Raw genomic sequence first — 27,969 nt, 5'->3', positions numbered from 1 at the left:
GTTCTCCCTCCTGCTTCAGCTCAGCTCCAGGGATCCCATTCCTCTGCCTGTGTTTCCTACTCTACTTACACAGCAACATCAGTCTCTACTACATCCCAATCTGTCTTCGCTCCACCTGACAGCTTGGTTTCTCTCGGGCTGACCTCTTCAGGAAATCTGTCTCAGCCTGTCCGTCTCATTTTGGACGCCTCCAGGAAACCGACCACCCTCCAATGTTACCATCAGAAGTGGACCAGGTTCTCCTCTTGGTGCCTCCGTCATCATCACATTCCCACCTCTTTAGCGGTGGAAACTGTTCTGGACTACTTGCTCTCCCTGTCCAACGCAGGCCTCAAGTCTACCTCTATCAGAGTCCATCTCAGTGCCATCACGGCTTTTCATGAACCTGTCTTAGGAAAACCTCTCACGGCTCACCCTCTGGTTTCCCAATTCATGAGGGGCCTCTTCAACATCAAACCACCTCTGAAGCCTCCTCCGGTCGTCTGGGACCTGAATGTGGTTTTATCTGCCCTCATGAAACCTCCCTTTGAGCCGCTTGCCACAACTTCGCTCAAATTTCTGACATGGAAGGTTCTTTTCCTCATTGCCATCACCTCTGCCAGGAGGGTTAGTGAGCTTCATGCACTGGTTGCCGATCCACCGTTCACTATTTTTCACCATGACAAGGTGGTTCTGCGCACCCATCCAAAGTTCCTTCCAAAGGTGGTCTCAGCTTTTCACCTCAACCAGTCCATTGTGTTGCCTGTTTTCTTTCCGAAACCTCATTCACATCCCGGAGAACAGGCATTGCACAGTCTTGACTGCAAGCGTGCCCTGGCTTACTATCTTGATCGTACAAGGGCTCACCGCTTGTCCCCTCAGCTCTTCCTGACCTTCGACCCAAATCGTTTGGGTCGACCGGTCTCTAAACGGACGCTATCCAACTGGCTTGCAGCTTGCATCGCGTTCTGTTACGCTCGGGCCGGTCTGTCACTAGACGGCGCTGTCACGGCCCACAGGGTAAGAGCTATGGCCGCTTCTGTTGCTTTCCTCCGTTCCACACCCATTGAGGAAATCTGCAAGGCGGCCACCTGGTCCTCAGTTCACACATTCACTACTCACTACTGTCTGGATGCTTTCTCCAGACGGGATGGGCACTTCGGCCAATCTGTACTTCAGAATTTATTTTCCTAATGGCCAACCATCCCTCCTCCCTCTTTGTTAGCTTGGAGGTCACCCATGCGTAAAGAATATGCTGCCTGCTTGTCCTGGGATAAAGCACAGTTACTTACCGTAACAGGTGTTATCCAGGGACAGCAGGCAGATATTCTTACGTCCCACCCTCCTCCCCGGGTTGGCTTCTTAGCTGGCTTATACTAACTGGGGACCACGCTCTCCTCCGTCGGGCGGGAAGGCACTCGCGCACGCGCGGTGCGGCCAACTAGAACTTTCTAGTAAAAAGGTCCGTACCGTGGGCTCCGTCGGTGACGTCACCCATGCGTAAAGAATATCTGCCTGCTGTCCCTGGATAACACCTGTTACGGTAAGTAACTGTGCTATATGAATTAATTTGTTATAATGAGAGAAAGTGGGGGAAAATGGTTGTTTTTCTTTTTTATTTGTATATTAAGGTACATTTTATTCAAAATTTTAATGTTATATTATCTGTAATGCACTGCCAATGTTTGAAAAATCAATAAAGATTAAAAAAAAAAAATTAAAATAAGACAACTATGTTGAAGTAACAAAGGATGTCAACGGACCCCAAACCAATTTAAATAGATTGCTATGCCCCAACATATCAGCGTTTATCTTTTCATATTTGTATCCTAAATATAAACTGGCCCACCAAAAAGGAAAATTGAGGCGGTTGCAATTTTTCCAATTGCGAATCACCATTTGCATGGCTATTGAGCAAGGGACATCGACACCTCATTGAAAGCTCATGGTTTGAAAAATAATAAAACATGCAAAATGACACCAGCGCAAGGTTTTAAAAATTATAATTAAGATTTATTGAGTTATTGTTTCTATTTTTCCATTATGAGATCAAAAGAATCAAGCATAATTGCTTAACAGTTGCGCTAATGGGAGATCGTTATAGTTGCCAAAAACTGGCTTTCTAATAACGAGCTCATCTTAATATCTCAGGTCATTCTATTATATACTTTTGGCTTATTGTGACATCATCAGGTTGACAACCAATAAAATAACATGGGTGGTCTTAAAAGTTAGACAAAGACAAAAGTTTCAGAAAAGTACATTTGTTTGCTTATAGTGGTTTCTGAATATAAATCATAATTTTCACAAAAGTATATTAAGAGAAATTATTTGTTAAAAAGATGCTGAAAAGTTCTCAGCCTTAGAGGAAAAAAGCTGACAGGTTATGGATCTGCACACAGAAACCTTAGCCTGGAGGAGGAGGAGGAGGAGGGGCTGGTCTCCCCCCTCTCTATGCTAGAGACTGTTAATTATGTCCAGATGTTGTGCCCTTTGAATTTCTTTAGGTTACAAATATATATATATATTATGTTTTTCTACCAATTTTTTTGTTCACTACACAGCCATACACTCACTCCAGTCATATTTGCTTCATTCATACTTGCTTGGCCAAGCTTCCATACATAAATAATTCTCATTCAAAACTATATTTAATTCCTGTTATATCTCAGTTTGGGACACGTTACTAACTAGTCTAAAGCCAGCACATGTGGTATTAATTAACACCACGATGCTGAGAACAAAGACCTGGAAACAAAATGGATTCCAAGACTGAGAAGATATAGATAAAGACAGAGAATCAAAATGGATTCCTCTGGTTTCCTTTATGATCTGGCCCAACAGCAAAGTACACAAAAAGAACACCATTCTTTCCCTTATATTAATCTGTAGTATGTTTTTCTGGCTTTAACTACATTTATATTTAGATTTTTTTTTATTCACCAGTTTTTCGTACGCTTCCATTGGGTGTGGCCTTAACTAACACATATGCTTGTATCTAACTAGAAGTACCCAGAATCATACAAAAAACAGGCACTTTTGTAGAAAAACTCCACAAAAATACTGCACTCATGTTCCGATATCCATTCCATTATCGTCCCATAAACATCACCCCCTACTGGCCACGAGCCACTATTCCTCACTATCCCTTTCATAATTAGGAAACACCTGCATTTGTAGCGGTCTATAGGGGGCTTAATATGCAGCAATGTTCCAGATATAACTACCTCATACGTCAGAGGAATTGTTGATTCCAATATGAGATTAATCTGTTCCCATATTGACTTCCAGAAGTTGAGTATCAGGGGAGGGAAACTGCACAGTGACACCAGGAAATTCTTTTTCACTGAAAGAGTGGTTGACCGCTGGAATAGTCTTCCACTTCAGGTCACTGAGGCCAGCAGCGTGCCTGATTTTAAGGCCAAATGGGATAGACACGTGGGATCTATTCACTGAGTTAGGTGGGGGAGGGTCATTGCGGTGGGCAGACTAGATGGGCCGTGGCCCTTATCTGCCGTCTATTTCTATATTTCTATGAGTATCAAAGGACAATAGATGATCCAGTGTCCCTATGTCTAGATGACAGTGCCAGCATCTATTAATAAGTTAGCCCTTTAATGTTGAGTAAGGGCATGCTTTGTGGTCCTTGACCAGTGACCACTGAAGGGGGAAGTTGGGATGGGGAGAAATCCATTCACGATTCATTACAGGGGTTATAAGAATTAAAACCTTTTGGAGAATAGACTTTGCCTTAGTATTGTAACAATGGTGGTCTCCTCTTGGGAAGGAGTGGAGTGGATTTGGGAAGGGAATAAGGGTACGTTGGCAGTAAAGATTATACTTGGTATTAGCTCAAGGACTACCCTATAATCAATATTATGAATAGTACCAATAGCTATGACATTTGAACATGTAGGTAAAAAGTGCAATTTCATTAAGGACTTTTAAGTCAACAGTAGCATATTCTTTTAGTAAGTTGTGAGCAGGTTCAAAGAATACTGGATATGTTCATCTCACTATTTATTGAATTGTTATAAATGTTCAAATTTAAACTATCATTCTATTTGCTATTGTGTGATTACCCAAGCGTGACTAAAAGATTTCAACTGAAAATACAGTTAGGAATTTTTGGGCCCAAGTAATGTAAGGGTGAGTGTGACTTGAGATGGAAGAGGAGAAAGGAGCCAGCAGAATAGATAAGTTTTTTTTTTTTAGAGTCAGGATGACAAGGGATCCCCTAGCAAATCTAGAAGGCGGTGGCGAAAAGGGTGAATAGGATGCTAGGAATGATTAAGAAGGGGACCACGAATAGATCGGAGAAAGTTATCATGCCGCTGTACAGGGCCATGGTACGTTCTCACCTGGAGTAATGTGTCTAGCATGAAGAAGGACACGATACTACTTGAAAGGGTCCAGATAAGAGCAACTGAAATGGTTGAGGGGCTGGAGGAGCTGCCATACAGCGAGAGATTAGAGAAATTGGGCCTCTTCTCCCTTGAAAAGAGGAGACTGAGAGGGGACATGATCGAAACATTCAAGGTACTGAAGGGAATAGACTTAGTAGATAGACAGGTTGTTCACCCTTTCCAAGGTAGGGAGATTGAGAAGGCACTCTCTAAAGTTAAAAGGGATAGATTCCGTACAAACGTAAGGAAGTTCTTCTTCACCCAGAGAGTGGTGGAAAACTGGAACGCTCTTCCAGAGACTATTATAGGGGAAACCACCCTTCAGGGATTCAAGACAAAGTTAGACAAGTTCCTGCTGAACTGGAACGTACGCAGGTAGGGCTGGTCTCAGTTAGGGCACTGGTCTTTGACCTAGGGGCCGCCGCAGGAGCACGATGGACCACTGGTCTGACCCAGCAACAGCAATTCTTATGTTCTTATCCCTTTAATGAAAAATGCTTACTGGTTACCAATTTCACACCATATAACATTCAAAATTCTAGTTCTAATATTCAAAACGAAATCTGCGCGTTCTCCTGCGTTTATTGATAGACTAATTATACCATACTCTACTTCTAGACCTCTGCGCTCCACTAATCAATGTTTCTTAGCTGTTCCTTCATTGTGTAATATTGTCTGTGATACCACCCATAAATCTATTTTCTCTGTTGCTCCAACTTTATAGAATGCCTTTTCATCTCGGACAGTAAGATTCTTTTCTCAAATTTAAATCGGAACTTAAAACATTTTTATTTAAAGATATTTACAACTATTAGGATTTAGAAGAACTATGTTATGTAGAACATTTAATCCCCCCTCCTCATGTGCTCTCCCTTTTTCCCTCACTTTCCTATATATACATTGTATTTCTTCACCTCTTCCCAATTTGTCTCTTGTAAATAAATGGTCTTAAGTATGTCATATGTCAATTCGTATTATTTATTGTTTTTAAATATTTTATTGTACACTGCCTAGATTTTCTTGGATAAGTGGTCTATCAAAATTTAATAAACTTGAAACTACTATTTAATACTTCTAGAGCACTGAAGGGTATATGCTTTGGAGTCACTTGACACATCTGTATTCATACACAGTGCTAGGCTGAAGTTGCCTTGTAAGTAAATATTTGACATTGTTGTAAAGGTGGGAAGAACATTCCAGTATATGTTTATCATTTCTTTTTCTCAGCTAATTATAACTTCAACAAGAAGTCTGCCATCTACCAAGTGTTCTGTTGTTTTTAGTAAATTTCTGCCGTAGTTTATAAATTTCAAGTGAACGCAAAGAAAAATTGCAAGTCTGACATACAATCCTAACTACCGGGAAAATTAAAAATCCATTTATTAAAAAAAGACTAAGGATCACGTGATGCTGTGAGTCGGGCAACAGCACTCTGTGCCGGCTCCGGAGCCCTGTTCCTCATTTGCGTTCGGGTGAGACACTAGCCTGAATTGCAGACCACCGCTGCCGCAGTTTTGGTGCCGCAATTGCATGGACCGTTTCCTGGCCCGATCGCCCTCTGCTATGGCTTCCAAAACTGCTAAAAAGGATCGGGAACGAGCGAAAGTGACCGAGGACAAGATGGCGGACGTGCCGCATGCAGACAGCCCGGCGCTTACACAGGCCATGCTAACTGACTTGCAGCAGGCAATTCTGCAGGTGCTGGAGCCGCGTATGGCTCAGATTTCCACACAACTCACTAAATTGGAATCGCTGCTAGAAGATCATGCTGCCCGAGTCATGGAGTTGGAGTCCCGGGTGTCGGCCGTGGAAGATGGGGCGCTTGGAGTGTCGTCTGAGGGGCCACGCTGACGACCCAACTGCGATCCTGCCAGGACAAACTGGAAGATCTGGAAAATAGGTCTCGTCGTGGAAATTTGAGATTTATAGGCCTCCCTGAAAATATCTCTGATTCCGTGCTGCTTTCAGTGGTGGAGTCGTGGTTGGCCAGTGAGTTACCGATGCCGACGTCCTTGGGTCCGGCCCGGTTTGAATGGGTCTCCAAAAATATTTATGGAATGGTAAAAGAGCACATTTGTCTCTTGTGCATCTGGCGCGTCCTAGGGACCTTGGAGGTTTGGGATTGCGTAGTCTTCGTTTGTTATCACAGGCGTGCCAGATGAGACATTTAAATGACTGGTTTAGGGGGACCAGCTATTTTTCGGCCACCAGAGGGGAACTTTTCTTGTGTGCTCCATTCCACTTCAGTTACCTCCTTCATGTGCAGCGCCTGCCTCCAAAGACCTCTTTGGAACGGGACCTTTTCTTGCTTCCCCTGAGACGTCTCTGGAGGCATTTGTGTCATCAACTGCATGTTTCATCTCAGGTGACCCCCTTTTTACCTTTGAGGGATAATGGGGATTTTCCCATTGGAATGACACCGGCCAATTCTGCTGTATGGACTGTCAATTCTAACCAATTCCTTTTTCAGCTGTTAAATTCAGATGGGTCCTTGAAATCCTTTGGGACCTGCGTAAGGATCATGGTTGGCTGGAGAAGGACTGGTTTTCTTATCTTCAGCTTTCCTCCTATGTACATTCCTTCTCTTGGGATGCCCTCACAGATCGGCGCATGGAAACCATCTCAGAGGCCCTAAGTCTGACTGCGCAGGACATGATTCCTTTGAGATTTCATCATCGCCATCTCCAAGAGCAGTTGGGCGAACTTTCCTATGTATCTTATGCAGAGAAATGGTCCCTGGAACTTTCCTGCACAGTGACAGCGCATATGATTAAGAGAGGTCTTCCTGGGACGGCACGATTGACACCTTGTGTGCCCTTGATTGAAATGAACTTTAAATTTTTGCTGCGTCTCTACAGGTGTCCTGCTTACCTCTTTCGAGCCAAGATGTGTGCATCGGCACAATGCCTTAAATGTTCTTATTCCCCGTCTACCCTTGGACATCAGTTTTGGTCCTCCCCGAGGGTTCAGTCCTTTTGGCTACAGCTTCATCGACACATCCAGACAATGTGGACTTACAACTTTGCCCTCCGCCCGGAACTGTTGTTTACCTTGGACCATCTTCCTCTTCCCCATCCAAATGGTTTTTGGGGTTTTATGGCTCGCTCGGTGTTGTTGGGGAAGAAGGTGATTTTGCACTGTTGGATTTCTTCAGATTCTCCCACCTTGTCCCACTGGCGTGTCCTGATGTTACAACACGCTTCCATGGAACGTTTACAATTCTCGGACTTTGACTCTGTGAGGGGTAAAGCTTTTAGTTTTTGTTGGGAACCATTCTGGCTTACGTTAACCCACAGGGCTCGTAGTCATCTGCTTAATGTTTAAATTTTTTAGTGGCACTATATGGAATGGAGTGTATTTTGTTGTATTGGAACTGGTTTGGGGGGGGGGGAATGGGTGGGCGTTTGGTACTATGGTGAATTTTGGGAGAAAGTCTGTATTCAACTGTTTAGTTGTACACCATGTCACATGCGCTTGTGTGTATTGTTTCCTTTTTGAAAATTAATAAACATATTAAACATAAAAAAAGACTAATCCTAACCTCCCAAGTCTGTAGTTGAAACAGTCAGCAGTAGTTGTCATATGAATACATGGAAAAAAACTTGATCTGGTAAAAGCTGCAATAGATTTTAATGTGTTTTTATGAAAAGTAAGAGGCATTTGTTTTTCAACCAAGGCATGGCATTTGCATAACAGTGAACCAGGTAAAAATGTACCTCCTTTACTCCGTAACCACCATCAAACCACTCGTACATCAGCAAAAAACAACTCGCTGAAGATGAGAATAGCCAAATTGGGTCAATCTATCCTGTTTCCACAATGGCCAGTTCAGGTCACAAGTACAGTAAAACCTTGGATTGCAAGTAACTTGGTTTGCAAGTGTTTTGCAAGACAAGCAAAACATTTTATTAAATTTTAACTTGGTATACATCACAACTGAGCCGATGGTTCTTCTCTCTCTGACACTGCAAGAATGTAGTGACTGTTCTAAATGAGCAAAGTCTTGCAATATGAGTACATACAGTATACACGTGTCACATTATCACAACTGAACCGATGGTTCTTCTCTCTCTGACGCTCTGGGAGTGTGATGACTGTTCTAAACGAGCGAGGTCTTGCAATACAAGTACGTATAGTACCATATTTTGTATTAAAGTTTTTGGGTTGTGGAACGAATCGTCTGAGTTTCCATTATTTCCTAAGGGGAAATTTGCTTTGATATGAGTGCTTTGGATTACAAGCATGCTTCTGGAACAAATTATTCTCACAAACCTGGCAGAAACCCAAATAGTAAGGAGATTCCATGCTACTGATCCCAGGGTAGGCAGTGGCTTCCCCCAAGTGTCCTTCAATAGCAGATTATGGACTTTTCTTCCAGGAACTTGTCCAAACCTTTTTTAAACCCATCAACGCTAACTGCTGTTACCACTAACTCTTTTATAATGGACCATCATAAGAGTTAGTGCTCACTGCTTACTCATTAAACATCTCCTAATCTTTCTCGCCATCTGTCCCACTTCATTCTTTATGTGAATTCAATTATTGTACAGTTCTAGACCAGTGTTTTTCAACCTTTTTTAGGCAAAGGCACACTTGTTTCATGAAAAAAATCACGAGGCACACCACCATTAGAAAATGTTAAAAAATTTAACTCTGTGCCTATATTGACTATATATAAAGTAATTCTCTTGACTAGGAATCAAATAAACACAAAGAAAGTATTTTATAATTACTTTATTATGAAATATTAAGTAAACAGAATAGTGAAAAATTATAAAATACTTTATTCAGTGCGAAACCTGGGCCTGTTTGGCTGAACACAAAGCTGATATTCTGGCTGGAATCGAAGAAAGACACACACGTAGCTCTTCGTCAACAGCTCTCAGTCTCTCTCTGTATTTGGTTTTTATAGCATACAAAAATAGACAAATATACCCTCCATCCTTTTTATTAAACCACAATAGCAGTTTTTAGCGCAGGGAGCTGCACTGAATGCCCAGCGCTGCTCTTGACGCTCATAGGCTCCCTGCGCTAAAAACCACTATTGCGGTTTAGTAAAAGGTGACCATATTGTAAAATATAGACAGCAGATATAAATTCAGAACTGTGCATAGTAAGTGAAGGGAAGTTTTCATCTCTGGGAATTTACCCAGTTAACTATTAAGTTATTTGGGCAAATTCCTTTGAAAACTGTGGTAATACTGCCTCCACTTTGCTAAGTTTAAAATAAAATCATTTTTCCTACCTTGTCTGGTGATTTCTGGTTGCACTTTCTTCTTCTGACTGTGCATCCAATCTTTCTTCCCTTCTATCAGCCTGTATGTTTTCTCTCCTCCACACCTCATTCCCTCCCCCAACTTTTTCTTCCTCTCTCCCTGACCTTTCTTTCTTTTTTTCTGTTTCTCTTCTTTCCTTCTGTTTCCCTGCCTGCCCCCTTTCTTTCTTTCTCCCTGCCGTTCCCCAAGCCACTGCCATCGGGGAACAGGACCCACCAATGGATAACAGGCCCCAAAGCCGATGTCGACGCATGCTCTCCCTGACGTCAATTCTGCAATCGGAGAGGAAGTTCCGCCCAGCCAGGCAGCGATTGGCTGGCCCGAACTTCCTCTCCGACTGCAGAATTGACGTCGGGGAGAAGAAGACTTATCGGCTCGATAGATTAGATCGCCAAGACAAAGTGAGTCCTGGGTGATCGACTCACTTTGCCTTGGCGAGCTACTGGCGCCCCTGCCTCGGGCCCCCTGTCAGCTCCGGGCCCCTGAATGCAGGACTGGTAGTACTGCCCTGATGGCGGCCCTGCGGCACACCAGGCAACATCTCGCGGCACACTAGTGTGCCGCAGAACAGCGGTTGAAAAACACTGTTCTAGACAACAGATGTGAAGTGGAATGTGAAGAACTGATGCAACAAATTCTTCCTTTAGACAAAACTGCAAAATAGTATGTGAGCCACTAGCTCAGGGAATCCTCACAGAAGCATCCTAATCCACAAATCTCGACTAAGCAAACTCTTAGACCATAAATCTTTGCTGAAGGCTTTAAAAGCCTTAACTGTTAATGCAAATCAAATGAAATCGGTGCATTTTTATCCCAGATCTCATTACTTCTCCCTATCAATTAACATACCCATTCAAGTTCTTCATTCAAATGCACAAATGGCACAGATTGTAAACTATAAATCCCAGACACATTCCCTGTAGTTACGTTGAAAGTCTACCCCGTGCATCCAGCAGCACCCAGTCTACAAATCTTCAAGAGTATAACATTTTTCCAGTGACTCACTGGAGGAACTATCAATGACCTCATCTTAATAGTGCAGTGGGCAAGTTACTTAACTCTCCATTACCCCAGATATAAAAACACTTAGGCCCAAATTCTGTAACCAACGCCTAAAGTTAGGCACCTATTTCGGCTAGACAGGCGCCTATCTAAATTGAATAACAAGCTCAATTAAGCTTTTTAATCAGCACTGAATGAAACCTAGGCGCCTATCAAGAAAGCGGATCTGTAACAAGGCGCCTCTAAAAATTTGCCTTCAAAAAAATAGGCGCTATGCATGGGCGTGGCCACGTGTTAGGCGCCTTCTTACAGAATCACTGCTCTTAAGCGTGCTTAAGCGCTCACACGGGCGCCTAACTTTTAGTTGTGCCTAGAACTGGCCTATTTAATGGCCACCTCCAAAATAGGTGCCGCTCTGCGTGATTCACTAAACAGCAGCTGATTTTGCTTGAATCGTGCTGAATGGTGCCTATATCGGCACCTAACTTTTGGCTGCTGCTTATAGAATTTGCCCCTTAGTTAGCCCACTAGGGACAGAGAAAGTACCTACATATAATAAATGTAAATCATTTTGGTTGTGCAAAATCCTTGGGACCAGGCATAGTTCAGTTTTTGTTCTAATCATAGTCTTTAGTCACACATAGGGTCTCTTCTATTAAACTGCGTTAGCAGTTTCTAGCGCGGGGAGCCGCGCTGCTCCCGACGCTCATAGAGTTCCTATGAGCATCGGGAGCAGCGTGGGCCATTCAGCGCGGCTCCCCACACTAGAAACTGCTAGCGCAGTAATAGAATAGTCTTTCTTTACCTGCCCTTGTGTGCCCTCGAAGAATTAATCCTGCCCTGCATGCACCCTTGAAACATTGGGGATGTTGGCTTTTTCCAGTCGCTGCCGACTTTAATTTGTGTGTGCCCATAGCATTGGTACATGAAAGAACAGTTACCCTGTCCTTTGTGTCCTTAAAACTGTATGGTGCTTATTCATTAGCTATTGTCAGTGTTTTTCTAGGAACATAGCACCAGTAGAGAGCTGTTTCATTAGCATTGTAAATTTGTTGAGGACCAAGGTTTCCATCAGATATTCTCTTAGCAAATTCATCAGTGTAACTTTCAGCTGCCTCATAATCAGCAGAAGCTTTTTCACCGCAGATTTTGAAATTTTATTTTTTTTTATTAACAAGAACAAACCATACACCAACAAATTAAAAAAAGCAGGCAAGAATTCAAGTAAATAAGACAAGACTCTTCCCCCAAAGAGGACTGGACTCTGATGTCCTCCCAGGGTACAAGGAGCCCCTAACCCCCAGACTCCTCCAACCCCCCTCCTCCCAAATCAGACAGGCGGGGTAGAATACAATTGCAGTCTGTTCAAAATACAACTACGAACCCAGGGAGACAAACTGTCCAAATAGGGAGACCAAATACGAACAAAGTCTTTGCTCCTTCGGCGAGAGGAAGAAGCCATGGTGGCCTCCCAGCCCAGGAGTTCGTGTAATTTATTCTTCCAGTACCAGAAGGAGGGAGGAACATCAGCCAGCCAGAAATTCAAAATACACTTTTTCCCCAGAAGATAATATTTGCACAAAAACAATTTCTCAGCAGAGATATAAACAGAGAGAAATGAGCAAACAACATTTAAAATACAGAGACAGGGACAGGAACCCGTAACAGACCCTGAAGAAAGGAAGCCAAAGCCCCCTAAAAGCTCACAACCCCAAAGGCCATGAAAGTAAGAGTTCACCTCCGTGTGACAGGTGAGACAGTATTGAGTGTCAACACAGCCCATATGGTAGGCCCGACTCTGGGAGGTATACGCTCTCAACAAGGTCCTGAAGTGGCACTTTCAGAGCTCCGCACCATGCACCAAAGCTGGGATACGTTGAAGAGCTTGAAGTAAAAAATCCGCCCCAAGCTCCCGCCCCAAATCCTTCTGCCAAGCTGCCAACACAAAGGAGAAATCCCGCGGGGGCCCAAGAGCCCCAAGCTGTTTATGAAAGAAGGAGACCGAGACTCGAAGCTCAGTATCCTCCCCCCCTCCAAAGAGGCCCGAGATTTTGAAATATTTAACATCATGGCACTTCCTAAATTTCTGCAGCCAGCCATCTGAATACCCATACCATATAAAGTCAGAATATTAAATCCATGACCCTTTATCCTTTTTATTTATTGGGATTTATTGGCTACCTTTATGAAGAAATTCACCCAAGATGGTGTACAACAGAGATTTTTTATGTTCATGTAGATGCGAGCAATAGACAGTACAAAATATGATATAGTATACTACATTATAATATCAATATGATTCATAGTCAAAAGCGCACGGCGACAAAGACTCGCCGAGACAACTGAGCGCAAGGCGGAAGCCCACGCCGAAGAAAAACAGTTTTAAGGGGCTCCGACGGGGGGTTTTGGTGGGGAACCCCCCCCCACACTTTATTGAATACAGATCGTGCTGGTGTTGTGGGGGGTTTAGGGGGTTGTAACCCCCCTCATTATACTGGAAACTTAACTTTTTCCCTGTTTTTTAGGGAAAAAGTGAAGTTTTTAGTATAATGTGGGGGGTTACAACCCCCCACAACGCTGGCGCGATCTGTATTACACTCCCCATCGGAGCCACTTAAAACACTGGTTTTCTTTGGCGCGGGTTTCCGCCTTGCATTCAGTTGTCTTGGCGCGCCTTTGTCGCCGCGCGCTGTTGACCTGTCACCGCTGTAGTATAGTGTAAAACCAGCCGATCGAGAGGCTACTGAGCAAATGTTCACTCCCCAATGGAAGGTGATCCACAAAAGCGGGAGACAACCGTGCATACCATGGCTCTACAGAAGCAGGCCACGAAAGGGCATTCTTTCTAAGGACTAGTTTTATGCTTACTTTTGATCCCCCACCTGTAAATAGAACAGGACCCCTACCTACATAACATCTTAAATATTATTTTGTTGACTTTGGTTTATCCTGGCTCCAGGGCCTTGCTCTTATTCCTGTTCCCGCAGGGTGCTTCTTGGGTCTTTCTCAGTAGATACAGTTTATTCTTTGCTAGAAGAAAAAATGTTACAGCAGGCGTGGAAAGAACTGGCAAATATTTATCTTCTGAAAGTAATTAGTGCCTCCGGAAATGCAAACTACATAGCTCCTGTTTGTCCATGATGAAATTCAGATTTCAGGAATGCGCAGGCCACCACTGAAGCAGTGGGTGTTGGCTTTCAATGTGCACATCATTTGGAATCCCTTTCTTTCAGACATGAAAGACTAGAAAGAGAAAGCTGGCAGGAGGCACATCAGTTTTCAGGTACATAAAGTACTGTACATAAAGTAAAATTTTAAAAAAAAAATTCTTTTCAAAGATGATGTAACTATTAGGGATGTGCTTTTATTTGAAATATCATGCAAAATGTTAACATTCCCCATGTCATTTTTTAACCCAAAATAACAACAAAATTAAAACCCTCTTTTACTAAGGTGCGCTATGCTTTTTAGCTCGTGATAAATATTAGCGCGCACTAATCACGCACTAAATGCTAACGCATGCATGTTATCCTATGGATGCGTTAGCGGTTCGTACATGCTAATATTTATCATGCGCTAAAAAGCATATCGCACCTTAGTAAAAGAGGGCCTAAGTATTTTTTAAGCAATATGGTACACTATTTTTGACATTGCCTTTGAAACAAAGTTTGGTTTTTGGGGTTTTTTTTTTAAAACCCTGAACATAAACAAAATCCTGCAAACAAGGAAAATTAATCAAATGAAAACATTTGGCCTGTGCACTGGTTAGAGTGCAAGGGTTAACATCCAGGGGAGTAAGCAGTTCAAATCCAAATTCTGCTGCTTGTGATTTTGGGGTAATTCCTTAACCCTCCATGGTCTTGGATGCAAGGGAAATGCCAATTGAACTTGAATGTAACTCATCTTTGAGCTCCTACTGAAAAGGGTGTGAGCAAAATCCAAATAAATGAAATAATGCAAGGACTTGATCATATTCCAATTTTTCTGGTGGGATCCAGACTTTTTCTCCACAGTGGCATCTTAGGCAGCTTTGTGGAGAATTCTGCAGAACTTGACATTCTAATTTTACCTTCTATTTGCACTGTTCTATATTGGTTCCCTTTTTGATCACTTTTGAGGGCAGTTTGCATAATGTCTCCACAAACCTCTCGCCAGCTCTGTGTAGGAGTAGTAATCCTGTTGAGTTTGGCAGGCAAAGAAATACAAAGGTGAAGGATAGTGGCAGGAAGGGATTAACTTTCGTAGATCCGCACGGATTGGAGGAGGAAGAGAAAAAAAAGGTGTAAACTTTCTTTTGCTCCATCTCTAAGGGCTAGATTCACGAAGCTGCCCGGTTTGTGCAGTCCGATGAATTCAGGAAACAAAAATATGCAGATGGGGGCGATCGGAGGAACGCCCCCATCTGCCTGCCTGGATCGCTGGTGTGCGATCCCCGCACATGCGGAAACCATCTGCTTTCTTTGCAGATGGTCTGTGCATGCGTTTGTGTTTTGTTTTGATTTTTTTCTTCTGGGGTTTTTTTCGGGTCCGACTCTCCTGCTCCTATCTTCGCCGGCGGCAGCCTCTTCCCTCCTTTCCTGCAGTGCGAGCCCTCTTCCCTCCTTTCCTGCAGTGGCTTTAAACCCGCAGGCTCACACTGCAGGGAAGGCAGCAGAGATCAGTTTTCTCGTATTTGGCCCCCTTATTGCACTGAATGTTCATTTAGAAGGTTTTGTGTCATTTTGCCTTTTATATGAAAATTGAGTGGCAGATCTTTGGCAGTGCACAGATGTATTGTACAGTATGTATTAATTAATTTTGAGAGAGCGTGTTTTTAACGTATCCACATCTACAGTAATGTCCTGCTAAAACTGATTTCTGTAACATTGCTAGATGTATGCAGCATAATTGGAAGGCAGGGAGCCAACAGGCACTGCTCTCCCCCCTGCCCCAGGGCTTCTGCAGCCCCTGAAACAGGCAGCGAGATCGGGGCAGCAGAGAGCAGGGCACAGGCGGCAATGGAGCAGGAGAGTCGGTAGAGAGCTGTGCGACTGGTCGCTTTAGGAGTTGATCGGCCAGCCCAGTCGGATCGAGAATTTTGTGTTGCGAATTGCTGCCTTCCCTACTTTTGAATGTCCCTCCCCCTCATTTGCATGCACGGATCGGAGGATGGTCGGCAGAGAGGTAAGTGAATCGGGCCGGAGGAGAATTTGGCCGCTAAGGGGCCGCAAACTGATCGGTACACAATTGGTTTGCTTTGTAAATATGGCCCTAATATTGCTACAGTTACTCTCCTGTTATCAGGTATATTCAGTGCTGCACAGACACAAACCCCGTTTTTGAATGAATTTCTAAGGTACTCTTCAAATGCCTTATTCCACCTTAGTAAATGCTTTAAGTAATTTTCTAACTATTTTAATAGACCTCAGAACCACCACTCCTCCATCCCACAGAAGTGTTATAATGGGGAGATGCAAGTGAACTTTCAGTTCTCATTATAGGCTAGCGGTGAGACCCCTAGCCTATAATGAGAACTGAAAGTTCACCATTACCAAGATAAGTAATAACTCAAGTTTAAAAGCGATAAGAATTGCACGTTATTTATTTTGCATAGACCGGTGAGGAGTTCACCACTTGCATCTCCCCGTTATAACACTTCTGTGGGACGGAGGAGTGGTGGTTCTGAGGTCTATTAAAATGGTTAGAAAATTACTTAAAGCATTTACTAAGGTGGAATAAGGCATTTGAAGAGTACCTTAGAAATTCATTCAAAAACGGGATATTGATTTTTCCAAGGTAACATTTGGCCGACATTAGGAGTCTGCACAGACACAAACAGCATTAGAACACCTGATTATTAGATGGCAGGGCATAGAGATCGTGGCATATGATCAAGAACGTAATGTAGGAATCAAATTAGGTCATGCTATGTTTAAAAAACCACAGATTGCATCTATTTATGCCCGTCGAAGAGGGTGCATGGTTTCCAATGTGATTCTCTGGGGCCTGATTGGTATGTAGTAACATTGTACAATCGCATTGTAAATGTCAGCTACTGAGGACCTGCACAGTCCATCCAGTTTGGCAAACGAGGTGTCCAGAGTTTATCTAACACTTAGCACTGGCTCCACATCTTCATGATGAAACAATGGTGTGTACATGGAGGGCCATTTTTGATATGACATCCATATCTGAGTTTGGACGTTTTGTGGAAGATGCACAGAAATAACAGTCCCAAACATGGTCTTTTTTTTTTAAGTTCAAAGATTTTATTGATTTTGAACAAACAAACACATAATACATAAATGATAGCTAAGACATGATACAACCTAGTTGTAAAGGTATTGAAAGCAGTCTTCTAGAGCAGTGGTTCCCAACCCTGTCCTGGAGGACCACTAGGCATGCCTGGCATCTCCATTATATGCAAATCTCTCTCATGCATATTCATTAGGGCTATCCTGAAAACCCGACTGGCCTGGTGGTCATCCAGGAGAGGGTTGGGAACCCACTGTTCATGAAAACCAGTAATCTAGAAATAATACAACCAATTGTCTAATATCTATTATATAGTAGAAAGCCAGCACGAGTTTCGTCAATAAAGTCTAGGCACAGCGGAGAGAGAAAGATATGTTCCAGGAGAGCCCCATGAGAAGGTGTCAACAGTACCAGAATGTATTGTGTTATTCCTCAGTGATGTAGGTTAAGATATGAATCTCATTGGTCTAGTTTGCAATATAAAGTAACGGGGTTCCATGTTTTAAGGTATTTACGAATGGAGTTGTGTTTCTCTGCAATAACACTTTCATATTTGGTACGGTAGTTAAACATAACATGTCGCACCAATAAATGTGGCCTACGTTAGACAGATCTTTCCAGCAATGTAGTATGTTTTTAATAGCCAGGGAAAGCAGTATATTAAACAAGCGGACGTTATGTTCCGGTAAGGTTTTAAGAAGCCCTCCTGCCGTGACCCTGAACCTGTCACTTCTTCGGTGGGGGATCTTGGAGGAGGGGAGGTATGGGGAGAAGAGGAGACGCTGGTAAGGAGGAGAGTCATCGACACCGGCTGACTGCCTACAGGACACGCCTCTCACCATGAGAGGCACGTCCTGTAAGCAGTGTGCCGGCACCTCTCCTTACTGGCGTCTCATCAGAGCATGCCTGGATCATGTACTTGTGTGCCGAGGCACATAGTTTGCGATACACTGCTCTAGGTCCACCCATTTTCCACTCCATCTCAAATCACCCACCAGCTATAATTGGCAGTTAGTACATATTAATTCTTACATTAACTATTTAATGAAACTCGGTAAATAAGCCCCTCTGTGTGTGGTCTGAATGCACGGTTAAGATTATTTTAGAGAAAGGGGGATGGGATTTAATATACCACCTTTTTGTGGTTACAATCGGTGGTTTTACATATTTACTTATTTTGTGCCTGGGGCAATGGAGGACTAAGGGCTAGATTTGCTAACGATAGCGACTCAATCGCTGTTGGTCAATTCTCTGGCAGATTTTCCAACAGTGATTGATTCACTATCAAGTTTGTATGCAAATCATTTGCACACAAACCCACCAACTCAATCACTCAGTGAGCGATTGACACAATACAGAGCCCTAAACAGTAGTGACAGGGGAAGCAGCCTCCTGTCACTGCTGTCCGGGCTTCTGCTTTTTTTTAATGGAACAGATGTTCTGCGCACCATCTGGCCCATTTAAAAAAAACAAAACCAAACAAAAAACCCATGCTAGCACTCCGGAGACACCATTGTCTCCCCCGAACCCCAAAAAGATAGCAGGAAGGATGCCCACTACCTCCTGCCCGGAAAGACCTCCCTTTCCCAAAGAAAAAGGCAGGAGGGAACAGCTCCTGCTTCTCCTCCCTGACGATGATACTGGGTTTTAGGCCCCTCCCCGGTGCATCATGTGATGCATGGGGAGGGGCCTAGCCCTGATTGGCTCAGATGCCTTGGGCTCCTCCTTAGGAGTTGCAGAGCTACTGGCCAAACTTAGGATGTTAGGCCACTACAGCCAAGGGCAGTGAAGCTACAAGTTCCCTTAATTCAGCAGGAGCAGTACCCCTGATGCAGGCATTTGTATGCCAAAACACAGTGCTGTGTTGAATTTGGATTTGAATAAACATTTTTTATTACGTTTGGTTTGACTGCAGTCTGGTCCTTTTGAACACTTGAGTGTCAGGTCCATTGTCTCGTCCCACTTTTCTTTTTCTGCTTCAAAAATTGATTATCGGCCAGGTTGTGGAAAGAATTCATGACTAGGAAGGCACAGGATGTTCAAGTAATAAAGATTATAAGTGCACACACTGACTTTTTTTTTTTTCTCTGTTTTTCTTTCAGCGCCTGAAGAAAAGGAGGCAATAATAGGCCAGTATGAGAGACTCCAGGATGCTTATGGATGTCTTGGCATGCTACAGTTAAAATATAGTGAGTATTTATGTGTTGTGGGGATTGATTGTTTTTTTTCCCACTGATGCCCAGCTAAGTCTGCTTTCATTTTTACGTTCTTCCTTTGTGACCTGAAGGTTGCAATGACCCATGCATGTGATTTTTCACAGAAAATGCTCTTAAGACACCTGGGTGTCCAGTTTGAGAATTACTCCCTCATGGAACATTCAAAAAGATGCCGATTATATACCCATTTTCCATTTTATAAAGTTTCCACAACAATCTATTCCACTCCACAATAGCCTTAAATTAATATTGGACCTTCAGAGGTGTTAAGCCCAACAGAATCTGTATGGGCAATCAGCAGTCCAACATTTTTTAAAATAACTTTCAGATAATTTCTCTTATCTTTTATTCAACCAACATAATAAAAATTAAAACTTATCTGCTTAAAATCAGAATTATCCACAACAACACACTCCTAATTTGCCAAACAATCCTAAACTAGAAAAAGCAAGGAAGGCAACCAAGTCACATCAAGGTCTGTGAGGGGGAAGCTCAAAGTGTCTAACTTGGCTCACAACTTACAAACCAAATATAATGTAATATGTCAAAGAACATGTCACATTATATGATGTTAAAATCAGAATTAGGCAGGAGATGGGACATCAACATTAATTTAGGTTTTGCAAGCAGATGTTTAGGCTCTGTCTCCTATAAAATGAAATAGATTGTATTAAACATATCCTCTGTTTTTCATATTATAAAAAAAATCCTCTGGACTATTTTATCTGTGTTATATCACATTTTTTCTTACTTGTACAATACTATGGCCACGGTGGGGGTGGGGGTACAGTAGTTTTTATTGAAATCGCATTAGATTTCAACCTAGTTAAATAATTTTGACTATCAGACCCTGCATTTATTTATGTACAATTTTTTTTGTGTAGAATTCCCTCATCATAAAGGTCTGATTTTCCCCCACCCACCGACTACTTTCTTCCTGCTCTAGTTAGATCCATACCCCAGCAATCCCACTTCCTAACTTAGCTTGAAGTTTATCCTAGGCTTAATTTTTCTCCTGCAGGTTCAGCTCCCAGTTTTCTGTGTCCCCCCTTCCCCTTTCAATGGGGGAAAACTTCCCAGTTTCTTTCTACTTCTTTCTATTACCCAGCAAGACATTCTCAGACTTAGTGCACACACATCCCCAAAGGTCTTTCAAACGCCCCCATAAGCTCAGCCATAGTTCTTTCTCATGTCCCTCCAAAACAAACTCCTATAGGGCTTCTGCTTGCTCGCTTTCTCTCCACTCCAACATATTTCCCCCATCCCAACAGTTCATTTTCCAATTTTCCCATACCACCCCTTCATACTCTGCCTGGAACACATCCACCTATGGCACTCACTCTAGCATAGCTGTCTGAAACTCTTCCTCAAAGCTTGTTCACCTGAATTCTGCTGTAGCACTTCCCCCCCCCCCAGCTCACTCCCCACCTTCCCCACTGCACCGCAGGCAACGTTCTTGTCGAGATATACACCTCTCACTTTCCTCCACATACCCCTTCCAAGGCGCACACACTTCCACCCCTCCTGCTCTCTCCTAACCCTGCCTCTCTCTTCCCCCAAGGCATACACTCCTCCTCCTGTCTCCACTCCACCCATACCCTGAGCTGTATGTACCTATCGTACTCTTCCCCATCCAGATGCAGCCCAACACTGCCCAAGACATACACTGATCTTGTTTGCCCCCTCTTTCCCCAAAAGCTCTTAATTCTTCACCTCTCCCCCCCAATCCTGCATATTCTTAGAGCTTAGCTCCTCTTTCCTTGCTCCCTCTGATTCTCTCCTCCCACACAGGACCCCCATTACTGTGCAAACTGTTTCAAATATTTTATTTTACCCTTGGAGCAGAAAAGGAGGGAAGTGGATAACTAGTATTTGAACCGCGAATCCCTATGTGTCCCACACAGTTCAAATACATCAACCTGGAGAGCTGGAGGAGGAGCACTCTATCTGACATGCGGCCACTTTCTTTCTTACCGACTTTTACAGATTAGGCTCTGGAGTAAGAGAAAATATTAGAAATAGTTTCACATGGTGGGGCGGGGTTTCCCAAAGAGTAGAGTGAAATGGTGTGGCCGTGTTAGTCCACACTCTTCAAGGTAATATGTAGAAATAAAACAAAAACAGGCCAAATGTTAAAGTCTAGGATCAACATACACAGATATCATATTAAAAATGACAATGCCAGCCAGGATGTCACCTCTGTCGGATAGCACTTGAAAAAACTGACCACTGCCCCAATGATTTTATGGTTAGAATATTAAAAGGAAACTTTAAGATGATCCAAGAACGTAAGACTTTTGAAATCAAAATGATAAAATATTTTGATACCTACCAGAGAGGACTCAACAAGGACTTTGGTTTTCTTTCTCACTACAAAGAAAAAAAACCTACTTTGGCACCTGTGTCACCTACTTAACAAAGATCTCAGCTTTCTTAAGAATACAAGAATAGCCTTACTGGGTCAGACCAATGGTCCATGAAGTCCAGTAGCCCGTTCTCATGGTGGCCAATCCAAGTCACTAGTATCTGGCTAAAACCCAAGGTGTAGCAATATTTCATGCTACCGATCCAGGGAAAGCAGTGGCTTCCCCCATGTCTTTCTCAATAATACTATGGACTTTTCCTCTAGGAAATTATCCAAACCCTGCTTAAAACCAGCTATGCTAACTGCTCTTACCACAATCTCTGGCAATGCGTTCCAGAGCTTAACTATTCTCTGAGTGAAAAAAAATTTCCTCCTATTGGTTTTAAAAGTATTTCCCTGTAACTTCGAGTGTCCCCTACTTTTTTTTGACAGAGTGAAAAATCGATCCACTTGTACCCGTTCTACGCCACTCAGAATTTTGTAGACTTCAATCATATCTCCCCTCAGCTGTCTGTTTTCCAAGCTGAGGAACCCTAACCATTTTAGTCTTTCCTCATACGAGAGAAGTTCCATCCCCTTCTTTGAACCTTTTCTAGCGCCACTATATCCTTCTTGAGATAAGGAGACCAGAATTCAATGTAATACTCCAGATGAGGTTGCACCATTTAGCAATAAAGGGGTATTATAACATTCTTAGTCTTGTTAACCATCCCTTTTTTAATAATTCCTAGCATCCTGGTCGCTTGTTTAGCCACCGCTGCACATTGGGTGGAAGATTTCATCGTATTGTCTACGATGATACCCAGATCCTTTTCTTTGGCGCTAATCCCCAAGGTGGACCCTAGCATCCGGTAACTGTGATTCAGGTTATTCTTCCCAATGTGCATCACTTTGCATTTGTCCACATTAAATTTCATCTGCCATTTGGACGCCCAGTCTTCCAATTTCCTAAGGTCAGCCTGCAATTTTTCACAATCCGCATGCGTTTTAATAACTTTGAACTGTTTAGTGTTATCTGCAAATTAACACCTCACTTGTCATTCCAATTTCCAGATCATTTATAAATAAGTTAAATAGAACTGGTCCCAGTACAGACCCCTGCAGCACTCCACTGTTTATTCTCCTCCATTGAGAAAAATGACCATTTAACCCTACCCTGTTTTCTATCCGATAACCAATTCCTAATCCACAACTGAACTTTGCCTCTCGTGAGGAACTTTATCAAAAACTTTCTGAAAATCTAGATACACTATATCAATCAGCCCACCTTTATCTGCATGTTTATTCACACCTTCAAAGAAGTCAAGCAACTTGGTGAGGCGAGATCTCCCTCGGCTGAACCCATGCCGACTCTGTCTCATTAAATCATGTTTGTCTACATGTGCCACAATTTTGTTTTTTATAATTGTTTCTACCATTTTGCCCCGCATTGAAGTGAGGCTTACTGGTCTGTAATTTCCCGGATCTCCCCTGGAGCCCTTTTTAAAAATCGACATAACATTGGCCACCCTCCAATCTTCAGGTACTACAGACGATTTTAGCGACAGGTTTACAGATCACTAACAGCAGGTCAGCAATTTCATGTTTGAGTTCTTTTAGTACCCTGGGATGTATACCATCTGGTCCAGGTGATTTTATCACTTTTTGACTTAGTACATCGTCCAGATTCACCGAGATTTCTTTCAGTTCCTCCGCATCATCACCCTTGAAAACCATTTCCGGTTCAGGTAGATTTCTTGCATCGTCTTCCGTAAAGACTGAAGCAAAGAATTCATTCAGTCTTTCCGCTATGGCCTTATCCTCCCTGAGTGCCCCTTTTGCTCCTTGATCATTCAACGGTCCCACAGATTCCCTCACAGGTATTCTGCTTCTGAAGTACCTAATAAAATAGTTATGAGTTTTTGCCTCTTTTGCAAGTTTCTCTTTATAGTCTTTCTTAGCTGTCTTTATTAACGCTTTCCCACAACAAAGAAATTTAAATTGCTTTGCCACCTCTGAAATGCTTTCATGTTTCCCTTATATATATACAGTGGTGCCTCGCATAACGAACGCCTCGCACAGCGAACGCTGCGCACAACGAACTTCATGTCTTGCTTCCTACAACGAACTTCGTTTCACACAACGAAGTCGCCCGAGCTGCATCCTTCCGCGCAGGCACTGCTATTAACTGCCCTCTCTCCGCCTGGCTCCCTGTGCAGTGGCGGACCGTCGGCTCGCAGGGGCCCGGCGCCTACTGCTGATGCATTGGGGGGGGGCGGAGCTACTCTCGCCGCTTCCCCGATGCTAGAAAAATAACAGCTTTGTTCTCTCTCACCATTGGCATTCTGTTTACATATTGAAAGAAACAGGAAAAAAAAAGCTTATCCATTAAGACCATTTTGTAATAAGTATAAACTAGTATTATAGACAGAATGATCTGCCCAAGGAAATGGACAACATTTTCAACCATGCAGGCATTTAAAAAATGAACAGTTAAGTCCCAGTTTTTGCCGCTGAGACTCTGCCCTCTCTCACTGTAAAATTAGACTCTACTTAGTCTGTCTTTAAATTTAAAAAATGTGTGTTGTTTTAAAAAACAATTATGTTGTTAGATGTATCTAAATAAAAATAATAACCAAAAATTTATCTTTTTTTATGTCATCTTAGCATATTTTATGCTACAGAACGAATTATTTTTTTTAACATGTATTGTTATGGGAAAACGCGTTTCACATAACGAACTTTTCGCATAACAAACTTGCTCCTGGAACCAATTAAGTTCGTTGTGTGAGGCATCACTGTACTGATTTTGTCAACATTTGTTTATTTCTGATTTAAGGAAGAAGGGTTTACCTGCAAAAGCTAATCATAAACTACATTTAGGGCTCCTTTTACTAAGCTGCGTTAGGGCATTAACGTGCAGAATAGCACGCACTGAATTGCCCCAGGCGCACTAGACCTTAACGCCAGCATTGAGCTGGTGTTCTAGCCACATAGCGCACGGTAATATCTTGCGTGTGCTAAAAATGCTAGCCCACCTTAATAAAAGGAGCCCTTAGTTATTTTTTTATATTTAGACATTTTTTAAAATAACATAGTAGATGACAGCAGATAAAGACCCGAATGGTCCATCCTAAAAAAGGTTGTTTGTTTTGGGGGGTTTTTCTGTATATTTTTGTTTTATTTCTACTTATTACAGAGGGTATAGAAGGGGCGCTAAATTATGAAGATGTGTGGAAGAGGTTGGGGGAAATGCAACATTGATATTGCCTCCTGGTCTCTGTGCAGAAATGCTGCAATGCATAGAATTCCCCCAGAAATAATTTTACAATTATTCACTTGCTTGGAGCTGAACAATATAGATACTCTGGTTGTTTCTCTTCAGGAGTTTCCTTGTAATTATAAGCATCAGTCATGAAAAAGGTTTGGAAGGAGATGCAATTGTCCAACTAGGAGAAGACAAGGAGGCCAATAGAGAAGCATTGATAAGAATTTTGTTAGCTCAGTTGAACCCTGTCTAATGTACAGCACTGCGTACGTCTTTTAGTGCTATAGAAGTGTTAAATAGTAATAATAGTAGTAGTAGTAATACAAGAGGCTAAGCAGTAATTTTGGGATTGTTGGTTTTATGGGGGGTTTTTTGATCAGCACTTGTACAGTGTTCCCCCGGTCATTCGCGGTCGGCGGTATTTTCCGACCGCCGACCAGGAGAGGCAGGAGAGAGCAGCTGGAGCGCCAGCAAATGAAGGAAATCACTCACTGTATGCTCTGGCCGCCTCTTCCTGCACTAAAGTCGGGCTTTACCAATCAGGAGCTGCTTTGACACGCAGCTCCTGATTGGTAAGGCCCGACTTTAATGCAGGAAGAGGCGGTCGGAGCATACAATGAGTGATTTCCTTCCCTCGCTGGCACTCCGGTTGCTCTCTCCAGTCTCCCCCCCGAAAAACCGTATTTGCGGTTTTTCAAGATTCACAGGGGTCCTGGAATGGAACCCCCCCCCCCGCGTATATTGGGGGAATACTGTATACTTGTTTAGAACAACAAGGGAAGCTCATTTCAAATCACTTTTAACCCTCCATTGCGCCAGATACAAACTTAGATCGTGAGGCTTCTGGAGATGGGGAAATACTGAATGTAGCTCACATCGAGCTACTACTGAAAAAGGTGTGAGCTAAATCCAAGTAAATAAATATTGCTATCGGGTGTACACACGCATAATTGACAGTTGAATTCAATGGAACTTTCAGTTTAGTCACAACTGATAAAAAGAGAGAGGGTTTCAGTTAAGGTATTATAAGGTGTCTACGCTTCGGAGAATGATTGTTTTCAACTAATTGGAAAAAGCTGCAAGAAAACAGGAATGTGCCCCACAAGCAGTCTATAAAATGAGAAACAGATTTATAAAAAAATCACTTCTCTGCCACTGCCCCTAGAACTGAGCTCTACCACCAGAGCAGCAGCTGTAATCTGCTTTTGAAATGACCCTAAGCAGCGCAAAGTGTTTGTTTGGAGGAGTTTGCTGTGCATGACGTTGTCCTGAGATGAATGGTATAAGAACAACTACAGTCAGGATTTTTTTTGTGTTTGTTTTTTTTTTTAATTTTGACTCTCTTTCAAATCCCTGCTGGAAACTTGCCAACAGCATTAGACAGCACGGAGATGACTGCCAGTAAAAGAGCTTTCCAAAAATCCAAAGTCCGGGCTCCTATATGCTCCCTGAGCAGGGGGATTACTGGTGACTCACCCCATCTTCTTGTTGCTCTGCTGCAGTGGGAGGGACTTGGAACTAGGTCAGCTCCAGCCCTGCTCAGCTGGACGAGCTGTACTGCTTCCAGAGTTTAGCTGCCGTTATTAGCTCATCAGCTGGTGACTGGCCACAACAATGTGCCCTGGCTTGTTCTGTGAGATCTCTGACAAGGGCCTGATGCCTCTGTAGACACACAATGGTCTCGGGCAGGGAAGGAATGATAGCAATGATGGGTGTTCTTGACACTCTTGGGAAAAATCACCATCATAGGTCATATTTAACATCTTAATGTGCAAAAGGTCAGTATTTCATTCGTAACTAACGCGCTGTTTTTCACAATCATTGATTGTATGATATTTTGAAAATTACTTACATTCAGATACCCAGTGTAAGTAACAAACAAACTGGAGAAATCTCAAATACATAGACTTTTTCAGGGTAGAATCATATTAAGACCTCTCTACCTACCCAAACCCATCCAAGCCATTAAACATCAATAATTCAGGATCCAACTCTTGTGTACGGTGTGAAAGAGCTAACCATATCAGCTTCCACACTTCCTGAAAATAAGTCCATCTTTGCAGGTGCTTCCATCCTCCTTCCAATTATTTCAAAAACATCTGGAAATGTGGCTATTTTAAAAAATGTAAATTCCGCTGCTCTCTATATAATCACTAATTCTTATATTTTCCTTTCTTTAAAACTCTTGTAAACCGTGCCGAGCTCTATCTCTAGAGAGAAGATACGGTATATAAGCTTAAGGTTTAGTTTAGTTCCAGAATCATCATCTCATATAAGAAAGTACACCTCACATGTTGTTCCAATTTCCAGATCATTTATAAATAAGTTAAATAGAACGGGTCCCAGTACAGACCTGTGTGGCACTCCACTGTTTACTCTCCTCCATTGAGAAAAATGATCATTTAACCCTACCCTCTGATTTCTATCCGATAACCAATTCCTAATCTACAACTGAATCCATAACTGAACTTTGTCACTTTAATTTTCTCAGGAGCCTCTCATGAGGAACTTTATCAAAAGCTTTCTGAAAATCTAGATACATTCAGCAATATATCATGATGTCATTGAAGTAAGATACTCTTTATGTACCAATAAAAAATATATATTTTTTCTGAACTAGAGGAAACTGTCACCTTTTTAAGAACCACTGTCTTACATATTTAATGTACAGCGCTGGGTACATCTTGCAGCACCATAGAAATAAGTAGTACTAGTAGTAGTAATCAATAAAACTGCCTAGTAGGTTTTGGCTGACACCAAAACTGCAGATGAAACTTATCACCTGATTTCGGCTGAAGTGAAAACAGAAACCTCAAGTTTGGTTGGGTGAATGTGATCTAGTGAGGGCCACTAGTTATTATCAGAGCTTGCAGTCTGCGTCCCTATGTTAAACCAAAAAACAAACAGCAGAGATGACTCTCCATCAATGGCAGAAAGGATGTTTGAGGAAGCCTAATGTTCAATGCTAAAGTCTTTATTGGATAAAGTGAAATGGCTCAATGTGAGCTAAACTAAACCTTAAGCCTATATACCATATCTTCTCTATAAAGATAGAGCTCGACACGGTTTAAGTTTAAGAGTTTAAGAAAGGAAAATATAACAAGAATTAGTGGTTACATAGAAAGCAGTGGAATTTACATTTTTGAAAATAGCCACATTTTCAGATGTTTTCAAAATAATTGGAAAGAGCCCAAATTACGCAGCTGGACAGGAAAGTTGTTCCAAAGCTCAGTAATTTTAAAGT

General features: G+C 42.5%; 1 protein-coding gene across 2 annotated transcripts in view; it reads left to right on the top strand.

Moving 5' to 3' along the window:
- The window catches only part of SYNJ2 (synaptojanin 2), a 201,616-nt gene that overhangs the window by 39,442 nt on the left and 134,205 nt on the right, over window positions 1-27,969 (top strand). For both annotated transcript variants that reach the window (XM_033937185.1, XM_033937184.1), the window contains exon 2: window positions 19,000-19,086. In XM_033937185.1, coding sequence (XP_033793076.1) covers window positions 19,068-19,086 — 19 coding nt within the window. In that variant the 5' untranslated portion in view covers window positions 19,000-19,067. The remainder of the gene's footprint in view (window positions 1-18,999; window positions 19,087-27,969) is intronic.

This window comes from Geotrypetes seraphini, chromosome 3 (assembly GCF_902459505.1).
Source record: "Geotrypetes seraphini chromosome 3, aGeoSer1.1, whole genome shotgun sequence".
NCBI lineage: Eukaryota > Metazoa > Chordata > Amphibia > Gymnophiona > Dermophiidae > Geotrypetes > Geotrypetes seraphini.
This window is presented reverse-complemented; position numbering and strand designations above follow the sequence as displayed.